This window comes from Miscanthus floridulus, chromosome 7 (assembly GCF_019320115.1).
Source record: "Miscanthus floridulus cultivar M001 chromosome 7, ASM1932011v1, whole genome shotgun sequence".
Taxonomy (NCBI): Eukaryota; Viridiplantae; Streptophyta; class Magnoliopsida; order Poales; family Poaceae; genus Miscanthus; species Miscanthus floridulus.
Window position 1 is genome coordinate 128,541,236 of NC_089586.1, and position 25,962 is coordinate 128,567,197.

A 25,962-nucleotide genomic window follows, 5' to 3' on the forward strand; every position below is an offset into this window, starting at 1 on the left:
CCAGTTTGACGAGCTGATATAGCTGTACAGATAGAAATTCATGAAGGCATGTTTGGTTGCTGCTCCCTGGCAACAAATTGAGGCCACAAGGCAATTGAAACCGAGGGTCTGCATTTCTACCTGACCATGCAAAGTTGCCTGAGCAACAAACCAAACAAGACCTAAAAGCGATGTACAGATGGAAATTCAAGGCATGTTTGGTTCCTCCCCTATGACAATAGGCACATTCAGTTCACCACCAAGTCCTAAAACACCAGCCCACCTCCACCATATGAAAGAACACACAAAAAAAAAAGATAGGGAGATACAATTCTGATCAATCTGCAGCCAAAAAAAAAACACTTCCACTCGGAACAATCTGTCATCATATTATACACATCTTCCACTTACACGAACGGATCACATCAGTTAGTATACATGATAAGGGTTTGGCATCTCCATGCACAAAATTCGAGTGTATTTTACAAGCCACCACCACCAATTCCCCTTTGATGACGGGGGAAGCCAGAAACATGATATGAATGAATGTTTTTTTTTACAAAGTTAACATGAAGAATCACACGCAAGGACATGTCAGTCAAACGAGCCTGTCCATAACTACCATGGGAGCGGATGAACCGAAAGCTGTGGAATCCCAATACCAACTACTGATGAGAGACTGCATGAAGTCCATTTTTCAGGTCACACTGTGGGAGAATGCCAAGTTCACAGTGTCAACAACTGCAATCCTAGCTACACACAGCTTGATGGTTTCAGATAAGTTGGAGAGGTGTGGTTTCAGGTGATGATATGAAGAAGGATGAAATCAACGAACTAGAGATCTGTGATATCACGCCTTGCTCCTGAGAGAGCCCGTGAATGTCTCTGACAATGTCAAAGACAGCTTCTGGCTGAGCCAATTTCAGTGCATTTTCTGACATTTTTTTCAATTCCTCTGAATCTGGACCAAACCACCGGGCAACAAGATTAGCAGTTTCCTTAGGGCTTTTCGAGAACACACCTGCACCATTGTCCACAACATAAGGTACGTTGCCAACTTCCTGTCATACAAAACACAAACATATGTGAGAACATGTTGACACATTAAAATACACCTTTAATTCATATATATTGCATTCAATCAAAATATAATTATTTTTAGAATATGATGCTCTAGCATGCTTGTGTGATAGAAAAGATATTTGCCAGCCACTAAAGCCAGCATCTGTTCAGCAGGAGTGAAGAACAGGGGGTCATGTCTTCGGTGAGATTAGACTTTTCCTAACAATGTAGATGTAGTATATATATTGCAAAAAAAAAGCTTTCCACATGACCATAACAAAGTAGCACCCCCTTAAAAAAGGACTAAAGGAGCCTTTCACAGCAGCAAAACAAGGTAGATAATCCATGCAATCTTCTAACAACATATGATCCAAACAAATTACACACTGAGACCCTTTATTCAAGAGACAAGAAATGCAGAAAGACATACACTTCGCATGCACATTGTGACAATAAAACTACATGAGTGCAGAATGATAGTAGGAACAAACCTGTCCAGGTATGAAGTCATTAAGGATTATAGGAAGACCCCTTATCAATGCTTCAGCAATGGTTCCTGGTCCAGCCTAAGAAACCACAACAGAAGAGAAACGAAATCAGGAAAACCACAAAAACCTTCGAAAGAAGAAACATGATAAGAATCAATAGTGGTGGAGGATATACCTTTGTTATAATGCAATCACAAGCCCCCATCCACTTCTCCATTTGGGTTTCAAATCCCCTAACCTGTTGGTAAAAGAAACCCACGATGAATGAAGAATGCTACAGCCATCTGTGTTATGGACCAATCGGTTTGAATCCTTTATAAAATAATTAAAAAACAACTTCTGGATTATACCTTTACTGGTATTTTCCATTCAATTGCCTGCAGTGAGGAGCTTAGCGTTTTGTTCCGGCCACAAATGACAATAAGCTGCCCAATTGGTTTTCCAAGCTCTTTGTCAAACAATGATTCTCCTAGGGCTCTGGCAGTCTTCTTGACAGGACCCATGCCCTCTCCACCTCCCATGAGGAGCACTGCAGGAAGCTCAGGATCCAATTCAAGTTCCCTCCTCAAATCATCCTGATATAAATGGTTTATACCCAAAAAAAAAACTTTTAAGTTCCAAAGAGAACTGATGACAGCAGAATAGTGTTCAACAAATCAATGCACAGACAAATATTTATCTGTTTTTTTGAAACTTGAGCAGTAATGCTTTTGGGTATACAGGATATTCATTGAACACAATAGGACAAAACCTTGTAAAATGAATATATCAGCCTTTTGAAAGACCATGTATGATTGAAACTAGAAATAGAAGGAATAGAAATATTAAAAATCAGAGTGAACTAAATACCTTAACGAGAACTGCACGGCAGAATAATGGTCGAATTGGAAGACCGAACACGCGAATTTGAGAAGGTTGTAGATCATCCAGTGCTGCCCGCTTGGCAACTTCTTCTGAGGGGCAGTAACATCTGTTCACATCAGCATGGAACCTGCGTTTTTTTCCAATTGTCAGATCAAGTCAACAAATTGCTTTACTATATGTTTTCCTTATCATTAACTGAACATACCATGTAGGGTGGCAAGTGTTGAGGTCTGTGATCACAGTTACAAAGACTACTCTGTTCTGTAGGCCTTGCCATTTGAGAACCCACAGAGGAATGTGTTGCATGAGGGGGTGGACACTAATTATGATGTCTGGCTTGTACTTCTTCAGCCCAGCCTCCACCTTCCTTCATCCATAAACAACAGGGCATTCAGAATATATATATATATATATATATATATATAGGGAGAGGCTATTCAGTAGCCGGCTACAGAATAAGTTATTCTGTAGCCACCTCAATTTATCATAATTTTATATACTAATTTACCGTAATGTCAATACATATTTACGATAGTTGGGTTACTATAACACACGGGGATATTTACCATAATGTTATATTAAACCACTTAGTAAGGAGTTACTATAATCTCGTAAATTAACATAGTAATTATCGTAACTCAAAGTGGCTACAGAATAAGTTATTCTGTAGCCAGCTACAGGATAGTAGTTCTATATATATATATATATATATATATATATATATATATATATATATATATATATATGCAGCAGATAAGATGTGGATCATGGTCATGGTATATAAAAACAATGAAACCATTATATAAGGAATATCGGCAATTTTGAAAGGACATACTGTATGTAAGAAAAATGATGCACAAGGAATGGCAGCACCGCAATGAACTACAGATTTACAGTGCCCCTAACCCCAAGTCCCCAAGTATGCAAATGTAACCACACCCATCTAGTGCCACAGTGGCCATTTTGGTGGCTTCAGGCACTTGGCAATGGAACCAATTAGTTTGTTGAGATTCTTCATCATGATGCTCCTGTCCTACACCCTGGCAGTGGCAACCCATACCAACAAGTGGATAATAAGGTGTGTATCTCTCACCTCAGTAGCAGTTTATGTGAAATTGGTGGCAAATTTATACGATGCGTAACAGTGATTTCAGAATGGATATTTTAGTGTCCGTAGACAAGGTCCAACCTCACAATTCGATGACTGTACTCAAGAGAATTGGTTGGGGGCTATAAAATTATTAGCGCAGAATCACGCGTTTAGATCCGACATTATAATAATAACAAAAGGCGTATGCGATAATGACAAAACTGCTGCGCCATCACAAAAATCGTGCGATTAGGTGAGCAATGTGCAGTATGCCAACAACAACAGCAACATGGATACAAGCCACAATTGATTGTGCTGTTTATTTACAATCCCGATGCAGAGGATGAAACAAGGGAAACGTTCCAAGGACGAATCGACCTCCCAAAACCAAAAGCGCAGGAGGGGATACGTGCATCCTTACTTACTTGGCATAGAACGAGGCGAGAGCGGCGAGGTAGAAGTTATGGACCCATCTCGGCGAGGTGCTGTGGAAGGCCACCTTCCAGAGCTGCACGTGCTTCACCATGAACTTGTAGGAGCTCTCCATGTTGTTGAGCGGCCACCCGGCGTGATCCTTGCACAAATCCTTGACGAAGACCTGGCGTGCCCAAAACGATATGATTATTACGAAATCCATCGGTGCGTGCCAGCGGACAGCTGAGGAGAGGCCGTGGTGCACCGACCCGGTACTCGTCGCCGAACTCGATCCGGAAGGCGTCCTTGATGGCCTCGGCGGAGGCGCGGTGTCCGCCGCCGGTGTCGCTCATGAGGATGAGGACGTTCTTGGCGCGGTTGGCCCCGAGCTGGACGAGCTCGACGGTGCCCTCCTCCTCCTCCCAGAAGGGCTCGTCGTCGTCGTCGGGCCCGCAGAGCGAGGAGACGGAGGTGGAGGCGGGGCCGTCCGCCTGGGCCCGGCCCGCGGAGGAGAGCTCGCCGCCGGCGTAGGTGAGGCTCTTGCGCAGCCTCCGCCTGGCCCGCTGCTGGTGGTGGTACGCCGCCACGGTCTCCAGCACCGTCTCCCGGATCGACCGCCCCCGCGGCGACGCCATGGACGCCGCCATCGCGGTCGCGCGGAGCCGAGGGGAGGGGAGCCGAGGCGCGCGCGGGGGAAGCGGAAGCGCCGGATGTGAGGGGGGAGGGGCGGGGCGGGGAGGGGAGGGAGGCGAGTGGGCAGGAGAGAGCAAGGGGAAGTTTAAAATTGGGGATCGGGAGAGCGGCGGAGGGGGCGCGGGGCTCCGAGCCGAGCTGGCACGCCCGGGGACGGGGAAGGAAGACAGCTGGAATTGGAAGGCGGGGGGTGGGGGTGGGGGTGGTTGTTGTCGCGTGTTTTATGCGTGCTCGCCTCGCCTGTGTTGTTGCTTGCTTGCTTTCTTGCTTTCTGGGGACGGAGAGTTGCCTGTTCTATGTATTGCCCATGATTGCAGGAACTCGAGGGGTTTCAGTGAAAAAAGGGATGCTGACGATCAGCCAAGACTACTCGTGTAGCAGATGCTTGGAAAACCTAATCGTCGGGCACCCTATCTGCTTGGAGAAACATCCGGTCAAACGGATGATCTTTTTCTTGTACAGAATTGGCGTTTCTAGCATCGTCGGAAAAAAAATTACCAGCTCTACGGTGTAATCAGTGGAGTATACATCATCTAGAGCACGAGAATTCAATTCCCTGATGATGATTGGGCAACCCCATGGTGTGCCCCAGGGCAGCAACGAACGATCGATCCACGCAACGCTACCACGGGTCTGTTGGCTTGAAGGAATCTGAAGAACATGTGAGATCGTGAACAGTAAATTCAATTCCTGCTGAAATTTCCACCAGCTGAACGCAGCCCGCGTGGGCGCCACTACCGCCCACTTGCTTCCCTCTCTTTCCTCCGTTTGCTTTCCTTCGGATAAACGGACCCGTCGTCGTCTCATCTCCCTTTCAAGACATCAATTCCGGAAAGGGAAGAAAATACGGAGGGAGAACCGATGCTGCGCCCGTGCAGCCGTGCTACAGCACCGGCATCTCCAGGCTCGTCCTCGTCCAACGCCCAAGGCGCAGGAAATGTCAGCCCCGGTGCAAATACCAGCGTCTGCGAGGGCGGCCCCGCAAAAGCGGCGGGACCGAATCATTGGGCATTGGCACCCTCCGCATCGGTGGAAAAGATCCGGCGCGACAGGAACGTGGGGTGCCACGGATAGTTCCGCTGTCGCCGCGCCCAGATTCCGGAATAATTCCTCGGGATTCCGCCCCCCCTCGGTCGCCGCTCACGTCCTGGTCCTGCCGTCCTCCGCATCCCCACCGCGAACGAGTCCGCCTGGTCCGTGGCCCGTGGCCGCTCGCTGCTCGTGCTCGGCACCGAGCGCTTGGTCGCTACGCTACGCTACAGCCGTCACGGGTTTCCTTGGACGCGGGCGTGGCCTGTGGTCTCGCCGTTTTCTGGCGGAGACACGGAAACAGCGTGGGTGCCAAGGAAGGAAAACGGGTTGAGTTGAGTCGGGTCGAAGTCTTGCCGGATATAGTCACGTATATACGCTGGGATTGGTTGCTGCTGACGGATGGCGACGGAAGGATATCGTGCAAGGCTGCAGCTGCTGCTAGCCTGCTAGTGTTAAACTGTTAAGCTAGCTGCTATATACTTAACTTGGGAGCTTGGAGAACGCTCCCGCTACCGTTTTCAGATGCTCACTAAATTAATAGATAGATGTCTACTAACGGATAATGGACACGCTTTGCCTTTGGAGATCATAACATGTGTGTATCTTATCGTATCTTATCCATTTTGTACTGTGGGGGTGTTCGGCTGCTCTACTATTTGACTTATTTTAGATGATTAAATAGTGTTACATGAGAGAGAATAAGCTGAAACAAATTAAAATAAGATGAGAGTAGAGCAGCCAGTCGACGGACGCTGCATGTGCCGGCACGCTGCATGTGCCGGCACAGAGTTGGTTTCGTACAGTACAGGCCAGCCGGTACGCGTGGGAGTTAGCCTTTCGAGTTCTCGGCGTGGCGCGCTGCGCGGCCGCAGGGTGTTCTTCGCTGTCACGTACTCCTCCTACGTACACGCGCGACCAGTGCAATTAGCAGCGTCGGTCGCGTCACGTCGGCCAGACGGGCAGCGACTGACCAGCGCTTACCCCGTAAGTTTGTTTTATTTGCTACTACTCGTCTACACTGATTGGTCGTAGCAATTGAAACTGCCTGCCTCTCAGCGTCATGGGATCGTATGTGGTGTGCACAGCAGTGGATGTTCGTGCGTCTAATGCGGCAGCGTCGGGCTATGCGTGGTCCTCGCATAGCGATCGGCCAGTCAGGAGAGTAGTGTGTATAAGTCAAGTCAAACTATGGCACTGTTTGGTTCTAGCCCTGGACTAGAAGTTTTATTTCACTTTAGTTCATGAACTAAAAGTAAACTAAAGTGGTGTTTGATTTCTTAAACTAAAATAGACTAAAGTAGAGAGAGAGGGCAATAAATGAGAGGCATAGGTGTCCCCAACAACTTTTAGTTTATTTTAGTCCAGTTTTATGGACTAAAGGACGAAAGAATTTTAGTCCATTTTTAGTTCAAGTGTTTAGTTGTTTAGTCCAACTAAAATGTAGATTTTAGTCTAAAATGTTTTAGTCCATGAAAATAAACACCTCCTGTATAAACTTGGCTTATGTATTTTGTCACCACGAGAAACGGAAGAATGTAAAAGAACGGAGTACCACAGGTCATCGATGTTGGCCCGTTTGGGACCGCGTATCACGCAACGGCGGCCGAACGAATCAAATAATCGTGTCAAACGCCGCGCTGTCTTCTTTTATCGCCACCGCAGCACGCACACCGATCGCGGGAATGAACTACGAACGAATTTCACGTACCGCCGCTTGGCTACCGCACCGCACGGTCCCAAACAAGGTTGTTGTAACTTCTAAGTAAAACATCAGTTTTAGCTGACAATGCGCTTGCCGCATGTACTTTGATTTGCACTATTTGGGCTCTGTTGTAGAAAATATATGTAGGAGCAAATAGACATGGTGGCCCATTCATGTTAGTAGGACCTTTTGCGCTTAACCCTACCTTGGATATCATAATAAAGGGCTGATAGTCTTTAATTTTGTTTTAGTGCCAGTTTGATACGACTCTGGACAGCTCCAATCCATCGCGACAAAACACTATGTCAACATTGTTCACTATTGTACGAAAGAGTCATCTCACCAATCGAGAAGAAAAATAAACTTAAAATAGGAGCCAAGAGAAGCCATAAACTAGCTTCGACTTCAATATTCTACTCGGTAGTGCCATAATTCCATTGCCCTCCCTAGGGCTTCACCAAACAAAAGTCCTTATTGTTGTCAGGTGACAGATGTCGAAAATGGTCTATCTTTGTTATGCATTCTCATGTAGCCCATGGTCGGATGGCCCTTCTAATAGGAATAGCTACTAATTGGTTTTTTAGACTATCACTGTCGTCGAAGCATCGCGCGCTTTCCTCGACTGCAGATTGAGGTTATCATCTCTTTGTCACGTATACTCCTATTATTTTCTTCTCCGGCTCAACCACTTCTCTTCGTAGTCATAGAGCTCTAGCGTTTAGGGACGCTGACATTTGGGGGGCTTGAGGCCCACGCCTAATACCCCTACGCTCAGCATTGACACTTAGATTTGTTTAGTTTGGTAGATAGATGAGCTCAATACGACAATGTTGTGCCAACCCCTCACAATAATAATAATAATAATAATAAGCCAACCTGTCGAGAATTGAGCGAGAGAGCTTTCTATCCAGTAAATGGTGATCATTGGGGATGGACCGACTAACAGAGTTCTTATAGACTATAGGAAAAAAGTCTATTGTTTTTGTAGTATGATTTTCCTCTTTGAACTCCAAAATAGGCATCTTACCCTCTAAACTCTCAAAACCGTTCATATTATCTATTTTTTGAAACCAGAGTCAGATTATCTCTTTGGCCTAGTTTGGAGTGGTTATGTGCAGTTTAAAAAGTCGGTAGATACTTATTATAGTTTTTGAAACAACATAAAATATCTATATGCTTTTTTAAAAATCTGAAAAAAAAAATTAGAGATAAATTGCTGACATTTTTTTTTTTAGAAACTAAATTGCTGACAATTGAGGAAGAGAGCTTTCTACCTGGTAAGCAAGGCCCAATGAGCGTTTCCGTGAGCTACATAGGCCTCACTAGCCCATTTCATATACGGGCCGCATGGGTTCTCAACAAATCAGAGCTTTAGCATGCAGGAAACAGGGCCCAAAGAACAGTTGGCCCCGTTTATTTGACTTTCTCTTCGACTCCAGCTCATTTTTGTTTCTTTGTGTCAGTTGATCCTATAAATTTCTAATTCATAGATATTCGGAAATCCGAATATGCTCAACAAAGGCAGCTAGCCTATATTACGCTTTAATGCTGTACAAGGTAGCGTGTTCATGCGTTGCTACAGAACAACTAAATCTTTTGTACTAAAACACACAGATCGCAAGATAAGATAACAATACTGTTAAATTAAATACCGACGTTAAAGTGACATTTAATTCAAAAAGCAAAGTTCGTGAAATTAACACGGTCACGGAGAGCGCGGCGTCGCAGGCTCACAAAATCTATTGTATAGACTTTTTCGTGGTGTGTCTAAGATAATATTTTATATCGGCAGAAAGAATTCTCCGATATCCATTTCTTTCATGCGCCAATAAATCTATGAATAAGTTCCGCTGCATCTCTATATAATCCTATACACACATGTTCGAGTATATATATAAATATTAGTGCCTGTCACATGGATAATACTGCGTGTCTTAAAAAATCTCTTATAAAATTTTAAAGCAAAGTATGTTATACTCACCGTATAAATATATGTGGCTTTAGAAGTATTCCACACAGACATATAGTGTAGAATAAGGTATCCACTTGATTGTTTGTTCCAAGATGTTGAATTAGGTGTTGTTATTTTTAATTTCGACATATTTTTCGGGTCAAGGCAACCAATGGTGATATTTTTCTTAGTGGTGCATAATTTTATGGTGCACCTCTTGACTATCTGAGTAAGGACAAGTTAGCACTGCAAAGGCTCAGAAAAGCTACTGAGAAGGCCAGGGTTGAGTTTTCCTCCACTATGCATACTAAAATCTATGTCCCCGTTTATCATTGTCGATGTTTTTGATGCAAAAAGCAATTCAACATTATCATGATCAGATATAAATTTGAGTCTTGTGTGAGCAATCTCATAGAGGGACTCTCATTCTTTATGTGATTTGTCTTAAGGATATCGGCAGGACGATGGATCCATGTTGCAATGTTGCACCAAAAAGTGTCCACGTTTTGTCCATGATTTACTTTCCATGAATACATGCGGGTACTATGATAACACTAACTATACCAAATAAAAGATTAGAGAGAATTTGCATTGCCTCCAGAAGGATTTATTTATTAAGTTCTTTGAACTCTACAGGTAGTTTTGAAATATATGTTTGCATGTCTTATCTCGTATCATAATTCAAAATTTTGTAGTTTAATTAGAATATGGAGAAATGATTCAAAATGAACAAAGGGCAATTTCAGCAAGAAACAACAAGTGAGAGCGTTGAAACACGTGAGCGTGAAACCAAATGAAAGGAGAAAAAAGTTGTCAATTTTGCAAATGCAAAGAGATGAAGTAATTAAATGTAGGCAGATTTGACAAGGTTCTCAGAAATACAAAGAAGTTTCTTTTGTCTTAATTCTCTTTTCTTATGTGTTAATTCTCTTTCCTTTTGCTCGTTGCCATGTATACCGGTGCATGCAAACATGCAATGTGTATATGGATAGCACAATAATTTTTACTTTCTATTTTATCGTGATTCCTCTATCACATAACAGACAATATTCAATCAAGGAGAATCGCACCAAAGAACACAACATGCAGGAGATGTCGTGGGATCGCAGGCGTGGGCAAACGAATGAACAAAAATAAATATCGCATCAAAAAATATCTATACTTTATTCTTTTTAGTCGTAGGAGAACGAGATGTGCGACTAGATTTCGAGGTTCCGCATATAAGCTGAACGAGTTTGTTTTTTTCCTTCGAAAAGTCACTAGCAAGAAAACTTGTCAGGTTATTTCTGTGTGTCAGCTGCACGGGGCACAAGCACGACTGCACGTACCCAAAAAAAATGTAAACCAACATGTTTAAAATAAATTGATGTACACGTTGACATCATGCTGAACTGAAGGCCATTGGAGGGTATGTAAGCAGAGCACGTCTGACGTCTCTGCAATCTACGGCAGCACAAAACTCTGGTGTCCGGGATTCGGCCCCTGGATTAGCAACGAGATGCTTAGAAAATGGTTCCTTTTCGTATTATGATGTTGATGATTGAGTCGTCATTCGTCATCAGGCATATAATACACTGGCGTCGTCTTAGTGCCAACGGTTTTTCAGTAAACCTGGACCGTGGGAAATATAGTACGCATATTTTGTCTACTAACTAATAACGTTTTTAAATAGTTGAGAACTTAAAAAGACGATCTTGATGTTGGGAAGCTAGTGTGACAAGGCATCAACTCGATCAATCCACTTCTTGTTCGTCAGAGCAGAGACCTAGCATACTGCTCTGCCAGTGCAACGGCAGTGTTGGCCTCCTCCATGCACCGCCATGGCGAGCAGTGGAAGAAGACCTGAAGCATTGACCGACTGCTCATTCCGTCGTTCACGCATATCGGAATGCTCGCAGCTTGTGTAGTAGGATCAGCCAAGCCAAGCAACTAATAGGTTGTTCGGTCGATGGTTTTTACGGTTGATAAATCGGCTAATATTGTTTTATTGTAAAAAAAATAACAATGTACCATGATAAATTAGACTAATAAGTTCAAGCGAACCGAACCTAAACAAGCCGCATTGGAGATTGGACATACACGAGCCCTGACAAACTTTCAGGACAACCAAGTTTAAAAAAAACTTTTTTTCCCCTTCAGAAGATTGCTGCATATGTGTGCGTGTATTCGAAGGTGCAGCGCGGCTACATTGAAGCAGCCGCTGCAGGTAGCAGCATCAGATCACATTATCCAAGTACCAAGAATGGATCAGTCCATGAGCTCGGCCGGGCAGAGCGTTTCGCTGAAAGGTGAAAACTGCCGTAGTGCAGTGGCCGCGGGAACGAAAACAGGCAACGCCGTCGCCGAGGGACCCCTGTCGGCTGCCGCCTCAGTTTCGTTTCGGTTATTTTACTTTTTTTTTTTTTTTTTTAGATAATGGATAAACATCCGGCCTCTACATCCGTAGATGTACACAGCCCAAAATTACAGATAATGATAAAACCAAAAAGAAAGCCAAGGTCTTATAACATGACCAAGACGCTAACTTAAACAATAAAATTGTTTCCATCCGTTATTGGATATCTCTAGAGCAATAACTTCTAATTTCTTGCTTATTGTCGAGAGCGCGTCCTTAGCTTGCTCTTCACGCTGCAGCTGGGCCCAGAAGCGTAACCAGTACGCTCCCCTGAAAATGACCTGCATAATAGAGTTAGATTTTATTTTATTAAAAACAACATCATTACGGCATCTCCAAATAGCCCAACACATAGCAGCCACTCCCACCCAAATCAAATTTCTAATCCTTTTATTTTGATTAGACAGCCAGTTACCAAACATGTGGCTGATTGATCTAGGTTGAGTTAAACTAGTAGCAAAGAAGATAATCCTCCAAATCATTATGGCAATAGGGCAGTCCAGGAATAAGTGTTGAATAGTTTCATTCCCATTGCAACAAACGCAATTCTGACTCCCTTTCCAATTTTTCCTAGACAGATTATCTTTGGTAAGAATGACACCTCTTTGTAGGAACCAGAGGAAAATTTTTATTTTTAGAGGAACTTTTATCTTCCAAATCTTCCTATGCCGAAAAGATGTATTTGTATCTATAAGGTTGAGATACATGGATCTGACTGAGAATGAACCTGAGCTGGTTAAACTCCATCTAAAATGATCAGATCCATTTATTAGTTCGACATGAGAAATACTTGCTACTAGACTAAGCCATTCTGTAAGTTTATTACCCACCAGAGCCCTCCTAAAAGAAATATTCAGAGGGCTAGTGCTCATTATCTGCGTCCTGCCGTGGCCCGTCGCCATCGGAGGGAGCGGAAAGTGGGACGAAACCCGACGGCGTCGCCGAGGAATGAAGCCGACACCGGCGGCGCGCGCAGCGTCTGGTGACCGGAGGGGCCAGAGGATCGAGGATTCCAGGGGAAACTACAGGCGACGGATAAGGACGATCCCACAGAAACTGCGACCACGCGACGCGACGTCGACCACGGCTTGTCTTCTCCCAAATGTTTACCGATCCCACTTGGCACCGGGGTCATCTCGGTCTCTCAGCTTCGTTGCACTCCTTTTCCTTTACTGCCATGGCATTCCGGTTGGACGACCAATCCTCCTAGTTTTCCTCCCCTTCGTTGTTTTAGTTTGATCTGCACGACTGGATCAAAAGCCTCTCGTCGATAACATTTTGATTTGATAGGATCTCTGTTAAAAAAAGTTGCTATATTTTAGGTACTTCAGTTTCCAGACAATAATCTTAGACAACCAACTATAATATAATTAAAATGATAACTCAAAGGAGATGGTTCATAATTTCTTTAGTCAAACAGTGACAAAACTACATAAAAAAAATCAGGCACCTATAAAGTATACTCTTACAAAACATCTCAAGTTTGACCAACATTTTCAAGAGAATTACAAAGATTTATGACATCAAATAAGTATATTATAAAAATATATATAATAAAAAATATAACGATACTTATCTGGTATCATAAATAGTATTATTTTATTATATAAATTTGGTTAAACTTGAGATACTTTAACTCTCCAAAAAAATCAGAATGATTTATAATTTGTGATGGAGGAAGTATAAGAGAAGCACACAAAAACATTTTGATATAGGTGCACTTGGTAATTCATGTGCTTGATGATTAAATAAAGCTACTATTTTTTTACTACACATAATACTTCAAAAAAAATCGTTTGTTTGTCTCCACCGCGCGCGCGTCGGCTAGTCCCTGTCCGTGAACCACCTGTTGCCTCCTTCCGTCCCGTCCCGTGCACACCCGACAGCTCGACCTGCGCTCGCACCACCTATATAAACCGAACACCTCCGGCGAGCACCAGGACGAAAGACCGAAACAGAGAGCACACTACACTGCACTGCACTGCACACTAGAGCCTAGAGGCGCACGCACGCCGATCCTCCGCACCACACGAGCGCGAGCTTCACATCCCCAGGCCACTCACTTCCTTCCACCACCCCAAGGGCACAGGCCGCCCAGGTCCCGTTCCGTTCCGGCCATGGCGATCCTGTCAGACGTCGCCACCGAGGCGCTCATCCCGCTCGCCGCGGCCGTCGGCATCGCCTTCGCCGTCGCGCAGTGGGTGCTCGTCTCGCGCGTCAAGCTGGCTCCATCGTCGGGGCGCGACAAGGACGTGCTCGTCGACTCGCTGATCGAGGAGGAGGAGGGGCTGAACGACCACGACGTGGTGGTGCGGTGCGCGGAGATCCAGTGCGCCATCGCCGAGGGCGCGACGTCGTTCCTCTTCACGGAGTACCGGTACGTGGGCGGCTTCATGTGCGTCTTCGCCGCCGTCATCTTCGTCTTCCTCGGCTCCGTCGACGGGTTCAGCACCCAGAGCCGCCCCTGCGCCTACAGCGAGGGCAAACAGTGCAAGCCCGCGCTGTTTAACGCCGTCTTCAGCACCGTCTCGTTCCTGCTCGGCGCCGCCACCTCCGTCGTGTCGGGATTCCTCGGCATGAAGGTCGCCACGTACGCCAACGCCCGCACCACGCTGGAGGCCAGGAAGGGCGTCGGCAAGGCCTTCGTCACCGCGTTCCGGTCGGGCGCCGTCATGGGCTTCCTGCTCGCGTCCAGTGGCCTCCTCGTGCTCTACGTCGCCATCAACCTGTTCCAGCTCTACTACGGCGACGACTGGGAGGGGCTGTTCGAGTCCATCACTGGGTACGGTCTCGGTGGGTCTTCCATGGCGCTGTTTGGAAGGGTTGGTGGCGGCATCTACACCAAGGCGGCCGACGTCGGCGCGGACCTTGTCGGCAAAGTTGAGAGGAACATCCCTGAAGATGATCCCAGAAACCCTGCTGTAAGTTGTTGTTCACTTGTTCAGTTATGCTTTTCTTTAAAAAAAAATCACTTCACTGAACCTGCAAGTTCTCTTTCTTCCTCAGGTGATTGCTGACAACGTCGGAGACAACGTCGGCGACATCGCCGGGATGGGATCGGATCTCTTCGGCTCATACGCCGAATCCTCCTGCGCCGCCCTTGTCGTGGCATCCATCTCCTCGTTTGGTGTCAACCACGACTTCACCGGGATGTGCTACCCGCTGCTGGTGAGCTCTGTCGGCATCGTCGTCTGCCTCGTCACCACGCTCTTCGCAACCGACTTCTTCGAGATCAAGGATGTCAAACAGATCGAGCCTGCACTGAAGAAGCAGCTCATCATTTCGACGGCGCTGATGACCGCCGGCATCGCGCTCATCACTTGGCTGGCACTCCCGGCTAAGTTCACAATCTTCAATTTCGGTGAACAGAAGGAAGTTACCAACTGGTGAGCTAGTTAGTAATGGTGCTTCTAATTTAATCATGAATCGAATTGTTATATTCTGATGATAATGACACTGCTTTGCAGGGGATTGTTCTTGTGTGTTGCAATTGGTCTCTGGGCTGGCTTGATCATCGGATATGTCACAGAATACTACACCAGCAATGCATACAGCCCTGTGCAGGATGTGGCCGACGCCTGCAGAACCGGCGCGGCGACCAACGTCATATTCGGGCTTGCTCTGGGATACAAGTCGGTGATAATCCCCATCTTCGCCATCGCCGTCGGCATCTACGTCAGCTTCACAGTAGCGGCGATGTACGGCATCGCTGTGGCGGCACTCGGCATGCTGAGCACGATCGCGACGGGCCTCTCCATCGACGCGTACGGCCCCATCAGCGACAACGCCGGCGGCATCGCGGAGATGGCGGGGATGAGCCACAGGATCCGCGAGAGGACCGATGCGCTCGACGCGGCCGGGAACACGACGGCCGCCATCGGGAAGGGCTTCGCCATCGGCTCCGCCGCGCTGGTGTCGCTGGCGCTGTTCGGCGCGTTCGTGAGCAGGGCGGGCGTGAAGGTGGTGGACGTGCTGTCCCCGAAGGTGATCATCGGGCTGGTGTCGGGCGCGATGCTCCCATACTGGTTCTCGGCGATGACGATGAAGAGCGTGGGGCGCGCCGCGCTGGAGATGGTGGAGGAGGTGCGGCGGCAGTTCGCCACCATCCCGGGGCTGATGGAGGGCACGGGGAAGCCCGACTACGCCCGGTGCGTGAAGATCTCGACGGACGCGTCGATCAGGCAGATGGTCCCGCCGGGCGCGCTGGTGATGCTGACGCCGCTGGTGGTGGGCACGCTGCTGGGCGTGCACACGCTGGCCGGGGTGCTCGCCGGCGCGCTGGTGTCGGGGGTGCAGGTGGCCATCTCCGCCTCCAACACGGGCGGCGCGTGGGACAACGCCAAGAAGTACATCGAGGCCGGGGCCAGCGAGCACGCCCGGTCGCTGGGGCCTAAGGGATCCGACTGCCACAAGGCCGCCGTCATCGGGGACACCATCGGCGATCCGCTCAAGGACACGTCGGGACCCTCGCTCAACATCCTCATCAAGCTCATGGCCGTCGAGTCCCTCGTCTTCGCGCCGTTCTTCGCCGCCCACGGCGGCATCCTCTTCAAGCTCTTCTAGATTACTGTTGCTGCTCTTGGGACCTGAGGATGACCTGAGATTTGCTAGCTCCGGCGCGTGTAGTGTCAATAAATTTAAGCCCCCCCCCTGCTAGCTCCGGCACGATTCCTTCTCCTTAAATGTAAGTAGTAGCTTGCCTATAAGGTTGCCGTGCAGTGTGTACTAAATCTGAGGTTTAGCTTTTGTGAAGTTGTGTAGCTTTTCCAGCATTGCTCGTCCTACTACAGTACAGAGTGACCAGATGGTGTTCAATGAACCCGCAACGCTTGCCGCAAATTAATCTAGCGGGTTTGCGGACCGGAAGCAGCGTATGGCACCTCATCTTGCGAACCGGAAGCAGCGTATGGCGCCTCTACTGCTTAGAGACTTCGCGCATGGCCACAAAGTAAGAAAGTTCTAGTGCCTTTGCTTTTTCAAGCCTCCAACGACTGCAATGACGACATGAAGGCCAAAAGGCCATGTTTCTGAACCAAAACAAAGGTTGAATAGCTCAAAATGTGATCAATCAGCAATCAGTGAAATCCAAATGTCTTTGAAGAAGTCGAGTGGCAAGTACGACCACATCTCAAAACAAAAGCTTAGTTCAATCGCACACCTGGTCACCTGCACATGTGATGGGGAAAGAAGATGTTCGCGATGGTTCGTTGGGATCCACCTCGAGGAAATATTGGCGAGGGCGGTGGCTGGTGGGAGCGGATTAAGTCATCTTGCTGCCAGCTTCCGCCGCCGAGGAGTGCGATGCCGACAAGGGCGCGCCGGCGGTAGCCATGGGATTGGAGAGGAGAGTTTTACTTGCGTGCCGTTATAAAAGTTTACAATTGTCCATGAGCCATTAAAAAGTTCGATCGGTCACAGATGCCACTGCTTCAAACTTATTTGCCCTTCACGCTATTCCGTCTCCATTCCGTCTCCATTTCGTTGGCTTTTCACAGCCCTGACATGCGGGTCCGGCCAGTTGGAATGTCAAAAATGCCCCCGTTGAAGGCAACAAGTAGGAGGCACTTTGTTGACTGATGGAACCAGTACTCAAGGACAGAGTGGGTTTGGGTTGGCCCAAAACCCAAAAAGAATTTGGTGGGTTGATTGGGTTAGTGTTTGGATCTACTAACTCTGACCTATTTGCATGCCTACTTCTAGCTAACTGATAGCTAATCAATTATTTACCGGCTAATATTAGCTATGTGTCATTGGCCCTGTTCGGCTTACCCCATATTCGGCTTATTTGGTTTTTTTTTTCAGCCAGAACAATATTTTTCTCTCGTAACAATTCAGCGGGAACAGTGTTTTCAGCCAGTTTCAGCCAAGTTTCAGACCAGCGAACGGGGCCATTAGCTAGCTAACTACTGTCAACTCACCTTAAATTCTTTGCAATCGTGATGTTTTGCTTTCATGATACGTGTTAAAAATCAGTTAGTAATTAGTTTGGCAGCCCTGACTTGTGCTGTCCACGGTTGTTCTGAATACCCAAGATGAGGAAAAAAAATATTATTTAAAAAATAGTTTGGTTTATTATTATCTTTTTTTGATTTTTGATTTTAGTCTTGGGTCCCAGCTAGATCGGAAATATTGCCGTCGGAATAGGTTGTTGTTTAATAGTATAAGAAAGGTGAGATTTTCAAATTTGTGTTTTTCAAAACAAAAAATTATTGCAAATAATTTAAATACCAAATAAATTAGTGTGGTTAAGAAGGGTCAATGCCAATCAGTTTGACTAAAACACTCTGCCAGGGAGTGGCACAGGGGAAAACTGAATTTTATCTTGCTTCTCTAGTCTGAGGGCATTTAAGTCTTTTCATAGCTCCGTTGGCTACCGTTAGCAACCGAAATGGACGGAATGGTGTGGAGAGCAAATAAATTTAGAGCAGTGACACATGTGACCGCTCAAACTTTTTAACGGCTCATAAACAATTACAAACTTTTATAATTGCACAAAGGTAAAACTCTCATCGGAGAGAGCGCTAAGCGGCGGCGACACTTTTTTGCGGGTCTTGCGGGTTTACGTGGGAATTCACTTGTGTCCAACGGGTTTAGCGGGCTGAACGATAGTGGTCCGCAGTCAATTGGCAGCTGGTCCGCAACAGCCGCATACAGCTATTTTGCGAGGCGGGGCGGGCGGGTAACGTTAAGAACACGCCCCGCCTGCATTCTCATGTTCATCTATAACTTTGCGGATTTTGCTGGGTGAATGTGGTGCGAATTGTGATCACTGAACATTTCTTCCCTTTCACCGAGGAACGCGCGCGCCCAGCCGACACGGAAAAGGGCAACAGCCAACAGAGAATCCAAATGGCATAGGCCCACATGCTAAAGAGCTGCCAATGTATTTAACTCTTTTGGATAGAACTCCACATTTGCTACATGGAGTTTCAAACCTAGAGGATTCGCAGACGACACGAACGCCGATTTGTGCTTGGAGAATTTAACTTCAAGCTTGTTCACTGAAACCAGAGGACACATTTCAGATTCATGGCCAGCAAAAGGCATGCATGGATCACAGGAAGCTTTAGCCATACAGAACAAACTAGGCCAGTGATAGTATTAACCAATCCTAGGCGATAACGCACGAGCACGACGCCAGGCCGCTCCGCGCCGCCGCCTGCCGGCGACGGTGGCTTCACGCCGGTTCTGACCGCCGCCGCCGCTGACGCTTCTGATTTCTGAATTGGAACGACACGGTTTTTCTTGGGCCGTCCAAAAGCCCAGTGGGCTCAAAACACTAGGCGGCGCCAGCACGTCCTCCGACTACTCGCTCTCTCCGCCGCCGCCGCCGCCCCGCCCTCCTCCGCCGCCGCCCCCTTCCTCGGTTCGCCTCGTCGTCATCATGGGCAAGGCCTCCAAGGACAAGAGGGTACGCTACCTCCGCCTCTCCGCCCAGCTCCTCCTCCGCTCTTGCGTTTTCCCCGCTTCTCACCGGTCTGCGGTGCCGGTTGCTCAGGACATCTACTACCGGAAGGCCAAAGAGGAAGGGTGGAGAGCTCGCAGCGCCTTCAAGCTCCTCCAGATAGACCAGGAGTTCGACATCTTCCATGGTATCAGCTCGACCTAACTGCTTGCTTACCTTTACGTGCTTGTATGTTGTGGCTGACCTAGCTGTAGCAGACCACGAACGAACAGTAGCCATCTGATGAAAATTATCCCCTTTTTCCCGCAGGAGTGAAGCGTGTGGTTGATCTGTGTGCTGCTCCCGGAAGCTGGAGCCAGGTATCCTTGTGCCCGTGCCCAGTAACCCATCTTTACCAGAGTTTTTTCTTTTTTCGGGTCTGATTGCTTGATTCCCTATTGTCACTTGTAGGTTTTGAGCCGGAACCTGTATGTACCAGCAAAACAGTCTCCTGATTGCAAGTAAGGCCCCGTTTAGATGCGATTTTTTTTTGCTTTTGGCTACTGTAGCACTTTCGTTTGTATTTGGCAAAAATTGTCCAATTATAGACTATTTAGGCTTAAAAGATTCGTCTCGCCAATTACGGGCAAACTATGCAATTAGTTATTCTTTTTACCTACATTTAATGCTCCATGCATGTGCCGCAAGATTTGATGTGACGGGGAATCTTGAAAAATTTTGGATTTTGGGTGGCTTCTAAACAGGGCCTAAGCGTCAGCGCCAGTATGCCGCAGTCTGTTCTTGCGTTATTTTGTTGTGGATATCTGATGGCCTCGCTTTGCTCTTCTTGGTTCTGTTGTTTTATGCTACTAGGGAAGGCGATCTTCCTCTCATCGTTGCAATTGACTTGCAACCAATGGCCCCGATAGAAGGTGTTATACAAGTGCAGGGTGACATCACCAATGCCCGGACAGCAGAAGTGGTAAGATGGACAGAAAGAGGGGTTGATTTTTGTTGATGCAGTTAGCTGGCTGTGGCTAATTAGTATGGATTTGCTGTCAGGTTATTAGGCATTTTGATGGATGCAAAGCAGACTTGGTTGTTTGCGATGGAGCTCCGGATGGTAAGATATCATATCAGTGCAAGAGAACTACTCCTGCCATTAACTGCACCAAATTTTGTCACTGGTGAGGGTTGCATGATAACATGATTATTGCTCTTTGGGTGACTACAGTTACTGGCCTTCATGATATGGACGAATTTGTTCAGTCCCAGCTTATACTCGCGGTTAGTTTTTATCCATTTGTCTATCTGCATCCAATTTGCGTCAGCATGTTCTGTCATTAATGATTCACATTATTTGTGGGATGAAGCTCAATTTTGAGTTTGGGTGTAGCAGCTATGTTGAACAACTACCTTTTTTTTACCTGATTTCTGGAGCTTCTTGCTCTTTGTCAATTATGGCATGACTTTATCATCTTCAGTTTGAATTGTCATGGTGGCTTCTGTTCTCTATTTAATTTATGTACCACCTTGCAATTAGGCATTGACTATTGTGACTCATGTACTCAAAGTTGGTGGAAAATTTGTCGCGAAGATATTTCGGGGTAAAGATACAAGTCTCCTGTACTGCCAGGTAACATTCACTTTGGCAAGATCTTTGCACCATCAGTTTCATGAGACTGTGCTGTTCTACAGTTCTCCATCATCATTAGTATGAAAGCTTTGCTAGTTATGGCTTATGACTATGTTATCCAGATATTTTTTCCCACATTGTGCCCCTTAACTTTGTAAATGTTTGGACGAGATGGTGATTGGGTTATTTATTCCTATCTGTGGCTTTATGCAGCTAAAACTGTTCTTCTCACAAGTTACATTTGCGAAGCCAAAAAGTAGCAGGAACTCAAGCATTGGTAAGTCTTATATCTTGTAAAAGAAGTTTCATACATGTGCTCCTTATATGCTTTCTCAACCTTGAGTGGTTTGCGCAACTTATGGTCATAATTCTGAAATTGCTGTTAGTTGTTGAACATATTTGGGTCATTTCTGTTAGGCAACTTATGGTCATAAGAATGTGTATCCTTTCAGTTGGAAAATGTGCATGTGGTCTTTTACATTTGTTTGTCCTTTTTCATTTGTCAAACAGAGGCGTTTGCAGTTTGTGAGAACTATTCACCTCCAGAAGGGTTCAAAGAGGAAGATCTATACCACCTGCTAGAGAAAGTGGGGACTCCTTCAGGAGGTGACGATTTAGGTGAGGGCTACAAATGCTCGTACAACACTCTGCTCCCTCGACTGGGCACACCACATAATGACTTGGTAGACAGGCCTACTCAGCTCTAATACCATTCGTCATGTGCAGATTGCAGAAGCGGATGGCTCGAGGGACCAAACAAGGTGTACATCCCGTTCCTTGCCTGCGGGGATCTCAGCGGCTACGACTCCGACCGCTCATACCCGCTCCCGAGCACAGACGGCGGCTCCTACCGGAGCTTGGACCCCGTCCAGCCTCCCATCGCCCCGCCTTACAAAACCGCCCTGCAGATGAAGAAGGCTTCCAGCCACAGTGCCAGCGCGGACGCCATCAAACCATCCACAGACTCTTGAGCTGCAACCTGGGCCAGCCTGTTTTTGCTCCACCACCGTGGTAAACAGCGCCAGAAACTCTGAAACCCCCAGGAGATGATCTGTGTTCGGCCGGCTGGAAAAACAGCTGATGCTGATGATGATTTGTTGTGAGAGAAAAACACTGTTATTTCGCTAAAACGGTACGGCTGATAAGTTCAAGCGAACAGAGCCGATGTTTGTCCCACACCATCTACTAAAAAAGGGGGGAAAATAGGAACATTTTTGTGCCGAGGCAGAACATTTGTGGTAATTTTGAGCTGTCGCTCTGTGCAGCATGTACCTGATTACTACTGATTCGGCTGAGATCCTGTTTGTGTCCTTGTGCATATTTTGCCTTGTGGATGGATGTTGTCTGATCTGAATCTGACATGGGCCAGGGATGACATGGCCTGTTTGTGTCCTTGCAGCATGTACCTGATTACTACTGACTAGGCCTGAATGCCTGATACAACATCAGTGTGGCCCAGGTCTGACACCTTTCCCAAGGACGAAGAAACGGAAAGGGCAGCAGGCCCGCGTATTTACTTCTTTCCAACCCAGCCGCGACGAGGCCCACGACACGTAAGCCAATCAATGCTCGGTCGCGGTGGCAGGCAGACTCGGGGCCACAGTTAGTGGCTGAAAAAAAAAAGGCGAACAGATGCCTCGGCTCCAGCAACCTGAATTCTGGCACGAGAATATGCGGCCCGATATACTACTTGGCAAGCTGGCGGCGTCTCGTGCCATCGCGTCCCTTTCCCTTCTTCCATCCGCACGAGGCCACCGCCCGCCAATTTCACCGCCGCGCTCTTCGGTTCTGCAAACTCAATAGGCGGCCACGGCGGCGGCGGCAACTGGTGGATCGTAGGGGAAGGAAGCGAAGCCATGGGGAACGCGTCGTCCATGCTGACCCAGTACGACATCGAGGAGGTGCAGGAGCACTGCAACTACCTCTGTAGGCGCCGCTCGCCCCACGGACGATCCGATCCTTCACCCCCTCTCTTTCCCAATTTGGTTTCTTCTCTATAATCTACTATAGTTATCTACTAGTATATATATATCCATATGTCACGACGGTTCTAATTCCATTTTCTTTTTGTGATAATAATAATTGGTGTTTAATTTGATTCTCGAGCAGTCTCGCAGCAGGAGATCGTGTCGCTGTACAAGCGCTTCTGCCAACTCGACCGCAGCGCCAAGGGCTTCATCTCCGAGGACGAGTTCCTCTCCATCCCCGAGTTCTCCCTCAACCCGCTCTCCAAGGTGCCACCACCCACTTCCTCTGGTTCATGATAAGTTTCCTGTGGCTTTAGTTTTTTTTCTTCTTTTCTCAGTCTGAGAAGATATATATTGATTTTGTCTGTCCCATTCTTTTCATTTCATTGGCAATTTCTTTACTTGTGCTGTACTACGTTGCCAGTTATGCGGATCTTGGTCTTGCAGTACTACTGCTCTTGGATTGGTGCTGTTGCTACAGATTATTGTACTTTCCTCCTTTTGATTTTTGTTTGCATATCTGCCCTCGGAGTGCTGCCAATTTACAACACTCTCTAATACTACTGAATATAAGCCATTTAGTCCCCATGTGAATCAGAAAAAAAAGGAACGTAAAGAAGACATCTAACCAGCTGCTAGTCACTTTTATTATAGCTTAAGTTCATGTTTAGGGGACTTGTAGCTTATCCAAAAGCATCTCTTGGAGAAGCATCCTGGGAAAACTCGGGAAGCTACTCCGAGTGAGCTTCACTACTTGTAGTACAAAGTGTAGCTTTTGGTGCTCTTTTGCTTGACGAAGCAACCCTGTTTGGGGAGTTTCTGGCTTTTCAAGCTTTCTGGGGAAGCAAAAGCTGCTAGAAACACTCTCAAACATGGCCTAATCCACATGACCATATCAACCGCACTGTCTGGGCAAGTTTGGTTGCGTTCCTCTGTATCTGCTGGCTTGCTGAAGAACAGCCTCAGTTGTGCTTGCCAGAACAACTTGACCAATAGGATACACATACACGGCTAGAACACTAGGCATAAACCCTAACGGCCTGACCTGACCGTACTCATTTTTTTGTAGCAGCGTGAGACACACACTCAGATTGAGTAGTGCGTCATGTAAAGAAGTAACCTCCAACATGAAGCCAATAGCTTGAGCTCAATCATAGTACTATCTCTGGATATCATAAGTTACACGACAAAAATCTGGCAGGACAATCACCTGTCTGCTACACTGTAAACGATATTCTGTCTTTTGCCTATGTAGCTTGAGCTCAATCATAGTGCTATCTCTTGATATCATAAATTACATGACAAAGATCTGCCAGGACAATCACCCGTCTGCTACGCTGTAAACGATATTCTGTCTTTTGCCTATGGTTAAAGACTGGGGCTCGGCACTATAATTCTAAAAAGATCTGCCAGGACAAGCAGTGTACTGCTTCAGTTGATTCATCCAAAATCTTGCTCTCGAGTGATGATTTTGAGTATCATTTTTTGAAAGAAAGTGGCAGGAGCTCTTGCATTGAAGTGATGATTTCGAGTACCTCTTTTTTTTGTTGTTTTCTTCAGAGGTTGCTCCGAATGGTTGATGGATTGAACTTCAAGGATTTTGTTGCTTTTCTTTCTACTTTCAGTGCAAAGGCCAGTCTTCGGCAGAAGATCGAGTGTAATACCACTGCCATGTTTGTGTTTCATTTCCTTCCTACTTGATCTTAAAAGCAAATAGATGATGAATGATGATGTCCTCAGTACCCAGGATCACTCACTTTCTCAATTTTTTCTTTTATGTTTTGTGTTTGGTGAAGCAGTGATATTCAAGGTTTATGACATTGATGGCAAGGGAAAAATAACCTTCAAGGATCTGCTAGAGGTTTTACGGGACCTAACAGGGTCATTCATGTCCGAGGAGCAAAGAGAGGTGCTCATCTATTATTTCATAAATTTTTGTATCTCGTCGGGAAGGTTTCCTTTTTTCGTGTCACGAAAAATATTTGGATTTGTGGCATGACCATTTTACTCTTTCTCTTCAACTAACTGTTATCCTTCAACTAGTGCCCTGTCAAGTGGGCATCATTTGTTTTGAACTGGAGGGAAACCCTGAAACCTGAAACTAGATTCTAGGTTTCTTCAGAGCAGAAAAGCGTGAAGCAGCATGATTTACAGTCCATTTCTATGTGCTGTGTAAAGATAGTACTTTGCATAGGATTTGAGATACAATCTACATAATCGTTTAGGAAGTCATACTGTATACCTAAGAGATCAAAATCTATCGTTATTTTTTTAGAGAAAGGGAATTTTATTCGGGTCTCTGTTGTATTTGTATACCTAAGACTAAGACTAAGAGATCAAAATCAACAATTGTTATCTCTTACCATTTGTATAAACGAAGTTGTTTCACCATTGCTATCCAATTTTTGTTAAGAAGCAGCTTCAATGGCCTCGTTACTTTAGAAATGTTTGGTTTCAAGAAATTATGTTGTACATGCTAATACCTTTTATATTGCGTTAAAAAAAATGTTAATATCTTTTATATTTTTTTCTCCAAATGTGTCTAGTGTTCTGAGATGATTTGCTGGTTTTCGGAGTTAGTGAAATGCTCATAATTTCCCACAAATTTTGGACACAAGCACATATCTCTGTTCTTGTTTTCACATAAATTGGTCGTGTGGTTTTTATACGGAACTGTACAATTTGCAGCAAGTAGTAACTAAGGTCCTGGAAGAAGCAGGGTACACAAGGGATTGTGCATTCTCGTTGGAAGATTTTATCCAGGTACAGAAATCCTTTTCCGTAACCTTATCTTTTTTTCTTTCTGAACATGCAAGAGAATTGCGTGTTATTGTATTGATAGGTAGAAATAATCCACGTAAAAGCACGTTTTCTATTAAGAGGGAAGAAAACACAAACAAAGGCGTCAGTAAGCCAAATCCACGGCTGTATCCATATCATAGGTTATTTGCATATTCTTCTATGTCTATTGTAATGCCATATTCATCTAGAAACCTTGTGACCGTCTTATATGTCGCTAGCACTCATCAGAATGAGCGTCTGAAACCATTTCGTGCTGTTCTTTACAGATCATCGACCATCCTGGCCTTAAGATGGAGGTGGAAGTGCCAATCGACTAGTGAAATATGGAAAGCAAGCTCCGGTTTTGTCTGCATAGCATGGTTGTCCATACACAGTGACATGTAACAGGGCATTATCTTCTTTGTTACTACTGGTTCACTTGCCTAAATCGTAGTAATCTTTGTTGTCATCGCCTTTCAAATATCAAAAAAAAAAAATTGCCTCGTGATGAGATTTTCGTTGGT

General features: G+C 46.1%; 4 protein-coding genes across 4 annotated transcripts; 3 read left to right on the plus strand and 1 right to left on the minus strand.

Moving 5' to 3' along the window:
- Positions 1 to 351: 351 nt before the first annotated feature.
- On the minus strand, positions 352 to 4,672 carry LOC136467927 (probable monogalactosyldiacylglycerol synthase 3, chloroplastic). Its single transcript, XM_066466742.1, has 8 exons — positions 4,167 to 4,672; positions 3,909 to 4,081; positions 2,599 to 2,760; positions 2,379 to 2,520; positions 1,880 to 2,104; positions 1,705 to 1,767; positions 1,533 to 1,607; positions 352 to 1,040 (listed from the first exon to the last, which is right to left on the minus strand). Exons 1-8 carry the CDS (start codon positions 4,542 to 4,544, stop codon positions 753 to 755), a joined length of 1,506 nt encoding a protein of 501 aa, XP_066322839.1. The 5' UTR covers positions 4,545 to 4,672; the 3' UTR covers positions 352 to 752.
- An 8,980-nt stretch (positions 4,673 to 13,652) lies between these two features.
- Positions 13,653 to 16,428, plus strand: LOC136467925 (pyrophosphate-energized vacuolar membrane proton pump-like). The gene is made up of 3 exons (XM_066466740.1): positions 13,653 to 14,591; positions 14,677 to 15,056; positions 15,138 to 16,428. The coding sequence occupies exons 1-3, from the start codon at positions 13,788 to 13,790 to the stop codon at positions 16,231 to 16,233; spliced, it is 2,280 nt and encodes a 759-aa protein (XP_066322837.1). The 5' UTR covers positions 13,653 to 13,787; the 3' UTR covers positions 16,234 to 16,428.
- A 2,373-nt stretch (positions 16,429 to 18,801) lies between these two features.
- Positions 18,802 to 22,008, plus strand: LOC136464737 (uncharacterized). Its single transcript, XM_066463688.1, has 11 exons — positions 18,802 to 19,081; positions 19,169 to 19,262; positions 19,385 to 19,434; positions 19,526 to 19,575; positions 19,928 to 20,036; positions 20,117 to 20,177; positions 20,289 to 20,341; positions 20,598 to 20,690; positions 20,904 to 20,967; positions 21,201 to 21,308; positions 21,417 to 22,008. Exons 1-11 carry the CDS (start codon positions 19,055 to 19,057, stop codon positions 21,659 to 21,661), a joined length of 954 nt encoding a protein of 317 aa, XP_066319785.1. The 5' UTR covers positions 18,802 to 19,054; the 3' UTR covers positions 21,662 to 22,008.
- A 341-nt stretch (positions 22,009 to 22,349) lies between these two features.
- Positions 22,350 to 25,907, plus strand: LOC136467928 (uncharacterized). The gene is made up of 6 exons (XM_066466743.1): positions 22,350 to 22,616; positions 22,800 to 22,924; positions 24,218 to 24,314; positions 24,457 to 24,566; positions 25,346 to 25,420; positions 25,726 to 25,907. Exons 1-6 carry the CDS (start codon positions 22,547 to 22,549, stop codon positions 25,774 to 25,776), a joined length of 528 nt encoding a protein of 175 aa, XP_066322840.1. The 5' UTR covers positions 22,350 to 22,546; the 3' UTR covers positions 25,777 to 25,907.
- The last annotated feature ends 55 nt before the right edge of the window (positions 25,908 to 25,962 follow it).

Excerpts from the sequence above, each read along its gene's own strand:
- LOC136467925 (XM_066466740.1), top strand. The coding sequence starts at position 13,788 with ATGGCGATCCTGTCAGACGTCGCCACCGAGGCGCTCATCCCGCTCGCC. Across the intron at positions 14,592-14,676 it reads ATGATCCCAGAAACCCTGCT|GTGATTGCTGACAACGTCGG; the intron begins GTAAGTTGTTGT and ends TTTCTTCCTCAG. Across the intron at positions 15,057-15,137 it reads CAGAAGGAAGTTACCAACTG|GGGATTGTTCTTGTGTGTTG; the intron begins GTGAGCTAGTTA and ends ACTGCTTTGCAG.
- LOC136464737 (XM_066463688.1), top strand. The coding sequence starts at position 19,055 with ATGGGCAAGGCCTCCAAGGACAAGAGG. Across the intron at positions 19,263-19,384 it reads GGAGTTCGACATCTTCCATG|GAGTGAAGCGTGTGGTTGAT; the intron begins GTATCAGCTCGA and ends TTTTTCCCGCAG. Across the intron at positions 20,968-21,200 it reads TAGCAGGAACTCAAGCATTG|AGGCGTTTGCAGTTTGTGAG; the intron begins GTAAGTCTTATA and ends TTTGTCAAACAG.
- LOC136467927 (XM_066466742.1), bottom strand. The coding sequence starts at position 4,544 with ATGGCGGCGTCCATGGCGTCGCCGCGGGGGCGGTCGATCCGGGAGACG. Across the intron at positions 2,521-2,598 it reads AACACTTGCCACCCTACATG|GTTCCATGCTGATGTGAACA; the intron begins GTATGTTCAGTT and ends AAAAAAACGCAG. Across the intron at positions 2,105-2,378 it reads GCCGTGCAGTTCTCGTTAAG|GATGATTTGAGGAGGGAACT; the intron begins GTATTTAGTTCA and ends CATTTATATCAG.
- LOC136467928 (XM_066466743.1), top strand. The coding sequence starts at position 22,547 with ATGGGGAACGCGTCGTCCATGCTGACCCAGTACGACATCGAGGAGGTG. Across the intron at positions 24,315-24,456 it reads TCTTCGGCAGAAGATCGAGT|TGATATTCAAGGTTTATGAC; the intron begins GTAATACCACTG and ends TTGGTGAAGCAG. Across the intron at positions 25,421-25,725 it reads CGTTGGAAGATTTTATCCAG|ATCATCGACCATCCTGGCCT; the intron begins GTACAGAAATCC and ends TGTTCTTTACAG.